This window comes from Rutidosis leptorrhynchoides, chromosome 3 (assembly GCF_046630445.1).
Source record: "Rutidosis leptorrhynchoides isolate AG116_Rl617_1_P2 chromosome 3, CSIRO_AGI_Rlap_v1, whole genome shotgun sequence".
Taxonomy (NCBI): Eukaryota; Viridiplantae; Streptophyta; class Magnoliopsida; order Asterales; family Asteraceae; genus Rutidosis; species Rutidosis leptorrhynchoides.
In genome coordinates this window covers 43411253-43427385 of record NC_092335.1, presented here as the reverse complement: position 1 = coordinate 43427385, position 16133 = coordinate 43411253, and the positions used below count along the sequence as shown (strand labels likewise).

Below are 16133 nucleotides of genomic sequence, written 5' to 3'. Positions count from 1 at the left end.
TTTAGTTAACTTATCTAAATATCAATCGAATCAATAAACGAATGTACTATCGTTTACTAAATAAATTGAAATTATATATATGTATATATCTTTATTTAATATACATAAATCAGTTTTTAAATACGCATTGCAAGTTATTTATGAATACTTAATATTCCAACTTATTGTATGTATATATATATATATATATATATATATATATATATATATATATATATATATATATATATATATATATATATCTGTTTAAAAATAGATGTTCGTGAAATGTCGGTCAATAGTCAAATGTTAACTGAATATATAACATTAGTTCAAAAATTTTGAGAATCGATATTACAGACTTTGCTTATCGTGTCGGAAACATATAAAGATTAAGTTTAAATTTGATCGAAAATTTTCGGGTCGTCACACATTCCTATCAGAAGTCATGTCCTCGGTCAATAAAACAACTTGTTACATATAAACATGATAAGACAAATTATCTAACTAACTTTATCTGTAACAACCCAAACAACTTGGTTTATAACAACCCTAACAGCTTGCTCGAGCATTGACTTTGCTGGTTATATCGTTAGATATTCATGATACACATATATATGATGCAAGATCTTAAAATAACTCATCAACTTCAATCAATTACTTTAGTTTTAAAGGTAAGTAATATTGTTGAGCGCCTCATTAAGATCCCTATAATCCGCCATTTGTAGCAAAATCTTATCATCCGGATTCAACGCATTCACCTTTTTCCTTGGTACCCAGCCGCCTCGGTATATGATGAAAATAACAACTCGGACAGCCACCATTTCTCCACTGTCTATCATATTTGTCCTCTTTAGTGATTTCAGTTTCATCAAATTGTAAGTATACACGGTATAATTTCAAGTATTTCATCCTTAAGCTTAAAGTTAAAAAATTATATATACATCGTTGATCGACACCGTTAAGTCACATGCATTAATTATATTATATTATTTATATATTATTATAAAAGAATTTATTAACGACAACCCTTCCAACTCTCGTAACGCATACAATGTTTACATTGTTTAAGCTAATCCTTGCTATTGTCTTCATTAAACAATATAATTACATCGTTTAGCATGCTACTATCTTCAGTTGTCACAACTTTCCTCTTTCTCTTATATTTTCCAAACTTAAATACTTTCTAAATAGATATATATGAATAAAAGGTATATATATGTGTGTACGCGTGTGAGTGATCAAAAACATATAATTAAAGTTGTAGGCCACGTATATATTGCATGATCCGTTCATTTTCAACCACTTGAACTACTGCTGCTACAGCTCTGATCTGAGAACCCTAATAATTCTTCCAAGTAGTCTCTTCCTAAATCCTCCAATACGACAACGTTTTCAACCTTCATCTCTTTTTTATTATTCTTCTTCATCGACAATTTCCTCTTGATCTTGTATTTATTCTTTAATGCCAAAATTGGCGAACTACCTTCCTCATACTTATAATCCATCTCCTTTAATGACTCATACGCAACATTTGCCGAGAAATTAAGGACCGCACTCGAACCACGGACAGCAAACGCGGCTTGATCGTACGCTAAAGCTGCCTCTTTAGCAGTATCAAATGTTCCTAACCAAACCCTAACTCCGTTTCGTGTGGAGTCTCGTATTTCGGCTGCGTACTTACCCCATGGTCGTCTTCTAACCCCTCTGTAACTGCATTCATTTTCGGTCCCAAAACAAACTTCTTGATCATCTTTTACAACATGGTGTGTTTGACGCGGAGACTGGTGGTGGCCCACCGTGTCAGAAATGATACCGAGAAGAAGCATCTCTTGCGAATCGTTGTCGTTAAATGGTAAGTGTTGATTATATAAGAATGGATTGTTATACAAGAAATCAGAAGATGATGTTTCAGGTGAGAAGTGGTGGAAAAAAGAGGGATCCATGTTTTTAGGAGTTGAATATGTTTTTTTTTTTTTTTTTTAAATTATGTGTTTGTTATTGTAATATTTGGATATTGGATATGACGTTTAAAGGTGTTGGTATATAAAGAGAAAAATTAATAAAATGAGGCATGTACGGGTCGTTATACGTTGTGGGCCCAACAAAGGGAGGGTTAAACATTTTTTGTTTTTAGTGGCGGCTGGTCAACAAATTAAGATCAGACTAAAGGTGACGTCATAATATATAAGCATTTGTAGAAAATATTCAACCCCTGACCGCCGTTAAAAAGATCAATAATAGAGATATATTTTGTAAAAGTATATACAGTAAAGAACTTCAATGCTTCCCGAGTCAGATATAAGTAAGTCCAAGTTCTACCTTTTTATCAGGATATTCCCTTTTTTTATTGATTCAGTATTTTTCAACATTTTATTATTTTATTATAATCAAAAGATCTTTGACTACGTATTAAATCCATTATTCTGAGTTTGTATTATATTTATATTTATATTTATTTATTAGTTATTCATCATCCACCACCCATGTACTACTTTTCAACTATTTTGTAGTTTTATACTGTATTATCTATTATCTGTGGATTCAATAATTAAATTATGTCGGTAATATGTAGTCTATCTTATTTGTAAATAGTATAATATGTTTGTATGTGTGGGTGTTTTCACTTTCGGTAATGTGGAGTGTGGTTGTGTACGAGATCAAATAGGCCAACTTGGTTTTTAAAATTGTTCATGATTAAGACCGATGAATTAATACACAATAATGATGACTTTGAAATTTCTTGTATTTGGTTTTTTGACTTTTGAAATGCTAACTAGCTTGACCATATACTCCGTATATAAATAATTAGACTAATATTGTGTTTGCAGCTTAATTTTGCAACTAGAATCACAGCTAATTACTATCGCTAGCTAGTAATTATCCAACTAATTCGGATGTCGTGTTGTGTAAAATTGCACATATGTGGATATTCATTTACTTCGAAATAACCTCACCGAACATATTTGTAATTCAAAAAAATGTTTTAATTCGTAATTTAATCTTTACTACTATATCTTTTAAGTTTATTTTGTATTTTTGATGTAAACTTTTTTTTATTAATAAATGTAAATGCATATATGTTTTTTAATGTGACTAAAAAAAATTTAGTTAAAAAAGTTAAAAAATTAATTGAATTAATTATTCCTGTAATTGGTCCTCAACCAGTTTCAGTTTTTAAGTTTAATTGGCAATTTAGAATTCCAGTACTTGATCGATATTGTGATAGTGAATACTCCAAGGCTTCCCTCAACTTGCAAGTATATACATGTCAAATTTGTCAATAACCCAACATTCATTTATGAATGCAATGAGTTGTCTATTATTTAAAATTTTTAATTAATATTTCCGGTCCAAAAATAATTCATCTTTTGCAAACGTGGTGCATGAACCAAGTTCTAAAAACAAAAAATATAAATTAACTAACCTTAAATAACATCTAATGGCTATAAATTGTTGATTACTCGTAATAAATATACTATTGATGGAAAGTTGAATGACAGTTTTATAAGTACACTCATCAAAGTTATTAAGTTTGATAAAGTTGAAGGTAAATTAGACATTCGTCTAAGCAAAAGAAGATTAGTGGAGTTGCGAGGAAGACTGAGATGTTTATTGATAGCACCAAAGAAGTTTCCATCTCCTCCGATCCGGTACTTTGTAACTCAATTTTGCTTCTTGCTTTCTAGCCAGTTTCTATGCTTGTTGTGGTAGTATTTAGTTATGTTTGTGTTTTCTTAGATAGTCTAGCTTGCTCCTGTTTGAATCGTTAAGGTTGGATGTGATCCTCTCGCTTTGTCTTGTTAGGTTGAGTTTAGTGTTTCTGTTTCTTTTGTAACTGTTGTAAGTCCTTTTTATTTTTTATGAAAGGTTAAGTTTCTCCATTAATGATATAATTATCTCATCTATTGCCAAAACAAAAAAGTACACTAATATGCCATTTTCTATTGTTGATAATAAGGGGTAAATAGGTGATTTCAATTGATCATTGTTTTAATATACGCTAATTTTGTGAAATTATTTGTCAAGGTCAGTGGTTCGGCTGGTTCCCCGTTATCCAATCCTTCTAAGTATTTCGCCTTAAAAAATGGGATTGTGAGTCGGTGAAGATATGATCCTTATATTTTACATTTTTAACAGTATAAACTATGTGAACGACCCGTTGCGCATTACCACGGGTCCTCCAATTCTTTGTCATGATAATGTATCTTGTATACCTTTGATCTTGACAACATTTGTGTTTAAAAGCACATAATTGCATCTTATAACTTGATATGTACGTTATAAAGGTTACATGGTGGTGATAATTTGAATCGAATGTAATTAATCTATATTTTGTATCCGTGTATCGACACTATAATTTACAAAAATGATAAATATGTATAACAAATTTTATTATATTGAAAATAGACAAATTTAATTTTCATTACTCTTTAAATAAATAATTAATTATAAAAAATTAATAAAAATCATAAAAAAATTTGTCCCTCATCTTTTAGATATTATTATTATTATTATTATTATTATTATTATTATTATTATTATTATTATTATTATTATTATTATTATTATTATTATTATTATTATTATTATGTCAAAAAAATATGATGTATGTTGTAGCTTATATGTTGTAGCTTATATTAGTGATGTAAGTGGTGATGAGATGAAGTATAAATATTATCATCACACCTAGATTCATTAACATTCTCCTCACTTTTACACCAACACTTACACCTTAACTAACACACATCACCAAATCACTCTCCTTTGTAACAAACTTGTAACAACCTACACTCGAATAAATTATAGCACTTGATTGTTAACATTCAGATTCATTTCATCCTCATCATTATCATCCTTATCGTGATCTATATAGTATCATCATCAATCAAACAGGATCATCATCACCTTTAAACTTGTAGTAAATTCACAAACATATACATACACATGAATCAAACGAATTTAAGCTTTTCATTTGGTTTTGAAGCTTAAGTAGCTAGTCTACATCGATCCGAGTTCATAATCCGTGTTTTACAACTACAAATTCGAATCAAAGAAGATGTTCATCACAGTTTAACTTTATCAAAAAAGTAAAACAGTTTTAGCCTTCAGGTCGATCCAAGTACATATGAGAAAAGGTAAAGTTGTAGAACTCTTTGAAATCATCTAGTGAACGTATCTGCTAATTTTGAGCCTCTAATTCACCCGTTTGATCAACCAATTTCGTGATCAAAGTTTTGGTGTTTTTCGAGTTATTTTTCAATTAGATGGATTCAGAGTTTTTCAGGACTTGAAAGTGATAAACGAGTCTTAATTAGTACATTCAAACACATTTCATTCAATAATCAATACCTAAAATCTCCTAAATCTTCGTCTTCATTTTTAAAGTTTACTTTTGGCGCTATCTTTTGCTTTTGATCTAACTATGCAATTAAAGTGTGTTAAAATTGTTGAAACTCATCTAGAATTGTTCAACGAAGGTGCAGAAAGGATTTCGATTAAGTTTTCAGTTCAGAATTAATCGAAATCAATTATTCGTCAGAATTTAACCGGAATCTTCGCAGAAAATAATATCCACTAGAGAAGTTTGTTATCACCAGAGAAGTTTGTTATCACCCATAAATAATCAGATGTTCATGATTATCTCACAATAACATATCAATCTCACACTCATATTCTTCATATATGTTCACTAAACATCTTGAAGATTCTTGAACTTAAATATGAAGAGCAATACCTTTATTTCCGAAAAGTTCTTCTAAAATCTGCACAAAATGCGAAAATACATACTCTTTACGTCCCAAATCTATTGTCCTGTTTTGACTTGGAAGGTCTTTTTCTTCCAATTTCAACTTTAAATGTTTGTATTATATATTATTCGATGAAATTTATATCATTGGATTGGTTTTTGAATATATATATTTATAACAATATAACGTTTATCAAGTCTTATGTAACACATACAAAACTAATTTAAAGTCAAAGTTGAAAAAAAAGACATTTAAAGTCAAAACAGGACACTAGATTTTGGACGGAGGGAGTATCAAAAAATCTAATGGTCCGATCACCACCAAATACCACACCTAGATCAGTATGTCAAGTATCTCTAATCCAAATTTCAAGTCAATCCAACGGTAGACGAAGCCACGACGATTTCTCTCTCACAAAAGGCGCAATCAAAGCTGAAAGGACCCGTCCTAATCCACCTGGACGAAGTCATCAACATTTGGTCCCATTGCAATGATCGGCTCCAAGTAATGTCCTTATATTGAGCAAATGCACAGCGGAAGACTTAATTCGTACCTGAGAATAAACATGCTTTAAAGTGTCAACCAAAAGGTTGGTGAGTTCATAGGTTTATCATAACAATCATTTCAATATGTTAATAGACCACAAGATTTCTTAATCATAAACATAATACACTCGCAAGTGTATGTAAAGCATTCTAAGTGGTTGAGCACTTGGTAACCATACTTAACATTTAATCAACGTCGCATATTCCCTTTATTATGAAATCTCACTACACCGTACCAAGTGTAGTCACCAAAACAAAGTACTGTGCAACCGTTGAATACTGGTCGTCCAGTCCGGTTGGGGTTGTCAGGCCCGATAGATCTATCAACAGGATTCGCGTTTACAATACCCATGTAAATAGTAGTTACCAAGCTACAGGGAAATATGCCAGTGGTACAACTCAACGTAGAATATATTTTTAAGTACTTGTGTCTATTTTGTAAACATGTATAAAAGCAGCGCATGTATTCTCGGCCCAAAAATATATATTGCAAAAGCAATTAAAAAGGGAGCAAATGAAACTCACTTTTGCGTTGAAGGTATTTAATTCGACTTGGTCTCCGATAGATATCACGAACCTAACCATATATATATAATATATCAACATATTTTCTTTTTAAGTAATCGTTACATATATATATATATATATATATATATATATATATATATATATATATATATATATATATATATATATATATATATATATATATATATATATATATATATATATATATATATATACTTTTAATACTTTTAATATTTTCTTAGTCCGTAGTTAGCAGTCCGATGTTAGTGGTCCACAATTAGTTGCTTAAATAAAATAAATAAAGACCCCATCGTATTCGTATTGATCAGAATTAATCTCGACCCATGGTACCATGTTGTCAAATGACGTGTTGCGTACATAAAGTACCGTGTTGTCAAATGACGTGTTGCGTACAATCATGAGGTCTTATGATTAATCTTCTCGTGTTGTTTACGGGTGGTCCTGAAATATATAAAATCAAATCATAAGTAATTATATATAAAATATCATATTAATTAGAAAAGATATGATTAATTTACTTTTTCTCCAAATATTTTCGTAGCTAAACTAGCTTCGGATACCCAATCTTGTTTAGTCGTAGTTTCTTCATTACAACTCCATTTTTGTTGGTTCAACTTGCCACTTCCTTGGATCGAGTCAAAATTTAAGAATATGAACTGAAAATACCTTAGTTTGTATTCGAAATCATAGGTTATAGGTCAAACTTTGGTGAAACTTATGAAAGTGATCATTTTCCATCATAAAAACAACATTTAATGATCATTTTTCTAAAAATACTTACACTTTGAGTTAAACCATGAAATTTTTATGTGTTAACATATTCATAAGAAATATCATTTTTCCAGAACATGAACTTCCAATTCAAAGTTCAAGATGGTTTTTAATTCTCCAACCCAAAACAGCCCCCGGTTGCACTCCGACGACGTAGATTCAGTTTTTAAGATGTTCTTTGTAAAACCAAGTTATATCTTGTTAGGTTAGCATATCATTATGATATATTACAGGTCTTGAAGTGTTTTAAAAGTCAAGTTAGTAGGATCTATTTAATTTGCGAACAAGTTTGAAATCATTCATACTATGTTCTTGTTGTTAAAATTTTATACCACAAAATAAGATAGCTATATGAATATGAATTGAATAAGATTATGAACAAGGTTACTACCTCAAGTTACTTAGACAAAGTTACTGCAAAAGATAAGAAATAATCTTGGAATCAAAGAGTGGTGGAGTTAGATCAAAAGGTTGGAAGTAAACTTCTTCAAATGGGTGGTTATTTTAATATGTTCTTGAAAGAGTTTTCTTATGGTGTGTAAGGCTTGTAATTGAAGCTAAATGATGAGGAAAATGCTTGGAGATGATCAAGTATGAAGTTACGAGTATTTTGAGAGAGAAATGAGGGTGTAGGTATGAGAAAATGGAGTGAAGAAATGGTGTTCATTTATAAAAACGTTTTTAGTTTATAAAGAAAGAAAAGGATTCCTAATTTTATTTTCTTACTAATAATTCATACTACTTGACAAATTCTAGTTACCTCATATCTAGGGCAGTAATAATATTGATTAGGATGTTGATTTGATGTGTATATACCAATAGTAAATACGTATAGAAGCTGGGTATGATACAGGTACATATACCCTAGATATACGTATAGAAATCTTGAGGAAACAGGACGAGAATTCAAATATAGCTATCTTTTGTGAATATACTTATATTGTTTTATGTATTTAAATCCTTAAAAAGTGATTAAATACATTATATATACGATACATGTATAAGCATTATAGATTATAAGTATATATATCAAAGAATGTTACGTATAGTTATCGTTTTGAAAACTTGAGTTAGTAGTTTCAAAATATACTTATAACTCATTGTCATTAGTACAAAATGAGATGTTAAACCATCCTTAGATCATGTTAAATATATATAAATACATATATATATACACAAATGTATAATTATCGTATGTTATATAGTTCGTGATATCATCGGTCATATTGGACGGTCAAACGTTGTGTAAAACTCTTTTCAAAAACACAAGTCTCAACAATTTGGATTATTTATCATGTTGGTATGGTTTAATTTATGTAAATATTAATCTCATAAGTATAATTTGGTCGAAAATTCTGGGTCATTACAGTACCTACCCGTTAAAGAAATTTCGTCCCCGAAATTTGATAGAGGTTGTTATGGATAACAATAAGAAGGTTTTTATGACAAATATAAGGTGATAATGGAGTTTTATCATTATTGAGTAATGTAGATAAAACGATTCGATTATGCGAAGAATATAAATGAGACTATCGTAAAAGAGTGAGATGAGTAAAATATATTCGTCTTAACCGATGACGTAGTTATGATTGATTTCTGGGATTTAAGGGATTTAAAGAGAATCTTACGTAATAAGATTTGGTTCTTTGGTGATTAAGGAAATCAGGATCTTCTTTGATTATATGCAATAATCTGTTTCGATTGCTCTGTCGGATATTTCACTATAAATTCACCCCTTCGTTTCCTTATTTTCCACGACTCACACCTTCTATTCTTTCTCTCTTGATTCTTACTTTAAAGCATTCATCAATATGCTCCATCCAGTCCTGATTCTTGATATACTCCTAACTTTTATATCTGTCATTCTTCTTTTTCATCTACCACCAGAAGAATTTATTTACTTCTACTATACTCTTGTGTTTATAGTGTTTCTAATTCTCCCGTGTCTCTATATGGCTATCTGCATCGATATACACGATTTTATAATTTCGGGGTTATTATCGAAGTTTATATTCTTCATTATTTTTCGGAGCTTCATGCTTTCGTTTTCTCTTCCCGACTTCGAGTCAAGCGAGTAATGGTTCGAAATTCGTAGATATGAAATTCAGAATGAACATAGCTAATGCTCTAAGAAGAAAATGGTAATAGAACGATTTTGATTTGTTAATTTACCAGAATACCCTGGAGAAGACCGAGTCATCCAGAAAATTATTCTCTTGATATGTTTAGAGATTAGATAGAATGTAAGAGTCGTGTAAATGGCACATGATGACAGTACTGTGAATCATCATGCTTCATTAGAAACTCAACATGACTTACTGTAATATAATGACGTTGATCAAGTGTCATTATATTATGCTAATCCATGCTTCAGTTCCCAACACTACTTCAAAACATTCATATTTTAAAATCGAAGGTTTCAGAATTTAGAAACTAACACAGTTTCTTTTATGTTACAGATATTACGGAGAGATAAATGATCTCAGATAAGAATAGTTGTGAAAATATCGCCAGAAATATGGAGGATATTTATAATAGAACATACGAGAATATCTTAGAATTTCTCATATCAATGGATGATGAAGAAGATTTGTCTGTGAAGGTTTAGAATGAGAAATAAGATGTTTGATAACGATTTCAGCAGGCACAGAATCATTTGGATTCTTTGAAGGCAAACTTATTCTTTGTGATTTGTCCACGGCTTTCTTCATAGTTTCACATAATCCGCTTTTCGGTACTAAATTTTCTATCGATCGTTCCTAACACTCCTTTCTTTATCATCAAACTTTTGGCCATTAAGATCATCTACAACATGCTGCTTCGTCAGCATTTTCAAAGTTAACTGATCTGGGTCATCGGTTATCAAACCGAGGTAGTTTCAGGAGAATTGTGTTTTTAGAATGATTAATCGCTGATGGTAATATTGTGGAATATAAAAGGTTCCCCAGTAACAATAAAGAGTACGCATATATATCGCGGTTATAATAAAGTTGTTTCGGATGAAAAGTCGGAGTTGACTTGCTGGAGCTGTGACAAAATTAGCTACTTTGGAAAGGGATTGCAAAACGATCTTCGGTAATAATAATGTCAAAGGAACTAGAACAGATACGTGTCAATGTTTACTCAGTTTCTGAGGGTTTTTCAGGTGCATAACTATATACATCAATCTTTTCTTCCATAGATGAAGTGCGGTTGGTTTATCCTCTCGATTGAGGTGTTTTTAAGAATCATGATAGATTTGAACGCTGATTGTAATCGTCGAGATACAATGAGGTTTAAGATGAAATCAAGTGGCAATCTTGAAGAAATGTTTAGTTTCATATGTTATAATCAATATTTTAATTCATTTTAATTGTCCAATGTCATTAGTCCACAGTCGATAGTCTACAGTAACAGTCCAATAATTTATATATAGTTTAATATATAATATACGAATTAATTAATACGTGTCGTGACCCGTATACCTCTCAGACTCGATCACAACTCAAACTATATATATTATTGTAGAATCAACCTCAACCCTGTATAGAGAACTCGATCATTACTGCATATAGAGTGTCTATGGTGATTCCAAATAATATATATAGATGCGTCGATATGATATGTCAAAACATTGTATACGTGTCTCGATATTTAAAGTGCGTAAAATAATTACAGAAATTAAATGACGATAAATAAAAGTGCGATAATTAAATTGCGATAAATAAACTACGATAAATAAAATGTAATCAGTTAGCTAGGAACAGTTAGCTGGAACAGTTAGCGTGGATTCTTAACAAAATTTTTCATAGTTAATTTGTTTGTTTCTAACAGATTTTATTTTGTCATATGTTTTCTTCATATGCCACTTGTTGGATTCTGGGAAGTCAAAATCCAAATATGAAATTGAATGAAAATGGTTATTCTGCGGTGAACAGATACGTATATCGGTGGTTGTAAGTAGGATAGTAAATGACTATTGAATCAGCTTCGACGAATGTACAATGTAACTTATTAAGATGAAATCTAATTATTCCTCAGGTATTACCTACCCGTTAAAAAAAAATTTCACCATTAATATTTTGTACAAAAGAACTTTTAATTACAATCTTTATGAAAACATATATATTTTCTTCAGATGAAATCATGAATTTAATGAGTTAATATGATATTAATCTAATTTGCTTTTCGGTTTGAGTTAGAATAAGAAATCTCTAAAACTTTTTGAAATCACATATTCTTCGCAGAATATCAATGAAGTTATGGATCAATACTTCATCGTTCATTATTGTTGGTACTCCTTAGTATCTATGGTGCGTATGATGTTGATGTTTGTGGGACAGATTATGATGTCGAGACGTGTGATGCGGATGTTGTTTGTTAGTGGTGATGATGGTATTGTTGATGTTATTGATGGTAGTGCTGATTATGCTGCTGGTGCTACTGCTGGTGTTTGCAACCTTCGCACCATGTTCTCCAAAGTCGTCACGCGAGCGCGGAGTTCGTTAACTTCTGCTAGTACACCGGGATGATTGGCGGTTGGAGCGAGCGAATGAACAAGATTTGTAATAAGGGATAGTATATAATCGTGACGAGATACTCTAGAAATGAGAGAGAAAATGGTGTTTCGAATAGGTTCACCGGTAAGTGCTTCAGGTTCATTGCCAAGAGGGCAATTTGGTGGATGGAATGGATCACCTTCTTCTTGTCTCCAGTGATTTAGTATATTACGAACCCATCCCCAATTCATCCAGAATCGATGATGAGAAATTGGTTGATCATTCCGGTGACGCTGCTTTCGGAGCCCGAATGGAAATCCATATCGGTATAACTGTCGGAATCTGAAGAATTCGAACTAGATGCGGAATCTGAAATGTCCCGTTCTTATTGATTAAAAACGTTCCATATTAATTGATTTCGTTGCGAGGTTTTGACCTCTATATGAGACGTTTTTCAAAGACTGCATTCATTTTTAAAACAAACCATAACCTTTATTTCATAAATAAAGGTTTAAAAAGCTTTACGTAGATTATCAAATAATGATAATCTAAAATATCCTGTTTACACACGACCATTACATAATGGTTTACAATACAAATATGTTACATCGAAATCAGTTTCTTGAATGCAGTTTTTACACAGTATCATACAAACATGGACTCCAAATCTTGTCCTTATTTTAGTATGCAACAGCGGAAGCTCTTAGTATTCACCTGAGAATAAACATGCTTTAAACGTCAACAAAAATGTTGGTGAGTTATAGGTTTAACCTATATATATCAAAACGTAACAATAGACCATAAGATTTTATATTTCAATACACATCCCATACATAGAGATAAAAATCATTCATATGGTGAACACCTGGTAACCGACATTAACAAGATGCATATATAAGAATATCCCCATCATTCCGGGACACCCTTCGGATATGATATAAATTTCGAAGTACTAAAGCATCCGGTACTTTGGATGGGGTTTGTTAGGCCCAATAGATCTATCTTTAGGATTCGCGTCAATTAGGGTGTCTGTTCCCTAATTCTTAGATTACCAGACTTAATAAAAAGGGGCATATTCGATTTCGATAATTCAACCATAGAATGTAGTTTCACGTACTTGTGTCTATTTTGTAAATCATTTATAAAACCTGCATGTATTCTCATCCCAAAAATATTAGATTTTAAAAGTGGGACTATAACTCACTTTCACAGATTTTTACTTCGTCGGGAAGTAAGACTTGGCCACTGGTTGATTCACGAACCTATAACAATATATACATATATATCAAAGTATGTTCAAAATATATTTACAACACTTTTAATATATTTTGATGTTTTAAGTTTATTAAGTCAGCTGTCCTCGTTAGTAACCTACAACTAGTTGTCCACAGTTAGATATACAGAAATAAATCGATAAATATTATCTTGAATCAATCCACGACCCAGTGTATACGTATCTCAGTATTGATCACAACTCAAACTATATATATTTTGGAATCAACCTCAACCCTGTATAGCTAACTCCAACATTCACATATAGAGTGTCTATGGTTGTTCCGAAATATATATAGATGTGTCGACATGATAGGTCAAAACATTGTATACGTGTCTATGGTATCTCAAGATTACATAATATACAATACAAGTTGAGTAAGTTATGGTTGGAATAGATTTGTTACCAATTTTCACGTAGCTAAAATGAGAAAAATTATCCAATCTTGTTTTACCCATAACTTCTTCATTTTAAATCCGTTTTGAGTGAATCAAATTGCTATGGTTTCATATTGAACTCTATTTTATGAATCTAAACAGAAAAAGTATAGGTTTATAGTCGGAAAAATAAGTTACAAGTCGTTTTTGTAAAGGTAGTCATTTCAGTAGAAAGAACGACGTCTAGATGACCATTTTAGAAAACATACTTCCACTTTGAGTTTAACCATAATTTTTGGATATAGTTTCATGTTCATAATAAAAATCATTTTCTCAGAATAACAACTTTTAAATCAAAGTTTATCATAGTTTTTAATTAACTAACCCAAAACAGCCCGCGGTGTTACTACGACGGCGTAAATCCGATTTTACGGTGTTTTTCGTGTCTCCAGGTTTTAAATCATTAAGTTAGAATATCATATAGATATAGAAAATGTGTTTAGTTGATTTTAAAAGTCAAGTTAGAAGGATTAACTTTTGTTTGCGAACAAGTTTAGAATTAACTAAACTATGTTCTAGTGATTACAAGTTTAAACCTTCGAATAAGATAGTTTTATATATATGAATCGAATGATGTTATGAACATCATTACTACCTCAAGTTTAGTAGGTAAACCTACTGGAAGTGACAAGAAATGGTCTAGCTTCAAAGGATCTTGGATGGCTTTAAAGTTCTTGAAGTAGGATCATGACACAAAAACAAGTTTAAGTAAGATTTTTGCTCGAATTAAGATAGTTTATAGTTATAGAAATTGAATCAAAGTTTGAATATGAATATTACCTTGAATAAGAAAGATAACCTACTATATATAACAAAGGTTTCTTGATCCTAGACGATTACTTGGAATGGATTAGAAAGCTTGGAAGTAAATTAGTAAACTTGAAGGGATTTTTGAAGTGTTCTTGAAGTGTTCTTCCTATGATGATTATAGCTTGATTCTTGAAGTGATTTTTGATGAAGATGATGATTAACTACTGGAAAAATACGTTCATAATAGTGTGTGTGTGTGTTGAGAGAGAATTAGAAAGAGAATTGGAAGTGAAATGGAGTGAATGATGAGTGGTAATTGGTGAGTGGTGAGTGGGGTTAAAAGGAGTTCTAGTTAGTTGACTAGCTCATGGTAGAAGTTAAAATTGATTAGTCATACATGACATAATCAAGAGTGGAATCCCATACTAGTTCCTATTGGTATATACCCATAGTAAGTACGTTTTGAAGCTGTGTATAATACGGGTAAGAATACGACTAGAATTCTTGATGAAAGAAAAGAATGGGAAAGTAACTGTAACCATTTTCGTTAAGTATGAGTGTTTTGATATATGTCTTGAAATCTTCCAAAAGTATTTTAATACATCTAAATACACTACATGTATATACATTTTAACTGAGTCGTTAAGTCATCGTTAGTCGTTACATGTAAGTGTTGTTTTGAAACCTTTAAGTTAACGATCTCAATTAATGTTGTTAACCCATTGTTTATTATATCTAATGAGATGTTAAATTATTATATTATCATGATATTATGATATATTAATATATCTTAATATGATATATATACATTTAAATGTCGTTACAACGATAATCGTTACATATATGTCTCGTTTCGAAATCCTTAAGTTAGTAGTCTTGTTTATATGTATATAACTCATTGTTAATATACTTATGGAGATACTTACTTATCATAATCTCATGTTAACCATATGTATATCCCTATATATATCGTCATGTCATTTTTACAAGTTTTAACGTTCGTGAATCGTCGGTCAACTTGGGTGGTCAATTGTCTATATGAAACATATTTCAATTAATCAAGTCTTAACAAGTTTGATTGCTTAACATGTTGGAAACATTTAATCATGTAAATATCAATCTCAATTAATATATATAAACATGGAAAAGTTCGGGTCACTACAGAATCCATCTTGTATAATGGGGAAAATGAATTTTTGGTATGGAATAGATTATAGGAGTTAGATTTGGTACTCTTCAATACATAATTTACATATGTATATATAATACCAAAATCCCGTAAATTACAGAGAATCTTTGAAAAGATATCAGTCAAAGTTCGCAATAACATATATGCTAAGATAAGAATTCGTCTATACACTATCAATGCAGTAAATGCAGTAAAACGTGTCTAGACTTATGAATGATAAGCAGGTAATTTCCTAAGGATGATAAGCAGATGATTTCCGACTAGAAATGATAGGTAAAACTTTTGACATGTAGACACGGTCGAAGCCCAGACTCATTAATGCATCCTAACAACTACTAGTTAGACACACTAATGCAAGACCTGGTTCGCTACGACCATCGCTCTGATACCAACTGAAAGGACCCGTCCTAAT

General features: G+C 31.0%; 1 protein-coding gene across 1 annotated transcript; it reads right to left on the bottom strand.

The window, feature by feature from the left end:
- Window positions 1-1196: 1196 nt before the first annotated feature.
- Window positions 1197-1886, bottom strand: LOC139896022 (ethylene-responsive transcription factor 1B-like). Its single transcript, XM_071878600.1, has one exon. The coding sequence runs from the start codon at window positions 1806-1808 to the stop codon at window positions 1278-1280; it is 531 nt and encodes a 176-aa protein (XP_071734701.1). The 5' UTR covers window positions 1809-1886; the 3' UTR covers window positions 1197-1277.
- Window positions 1887-16133: the final 14247 nt, after the last annotated feature.

Excerpts from the sequence above, each read along its gene's own strand:
- LOC139896022 (XM_071878600.1), bottom strand. The coding sequence starts at position 1,808 with ATGCTTCTTCTCGGTATCATTTCTGACACGGTGGGCCACCACCAGTCT.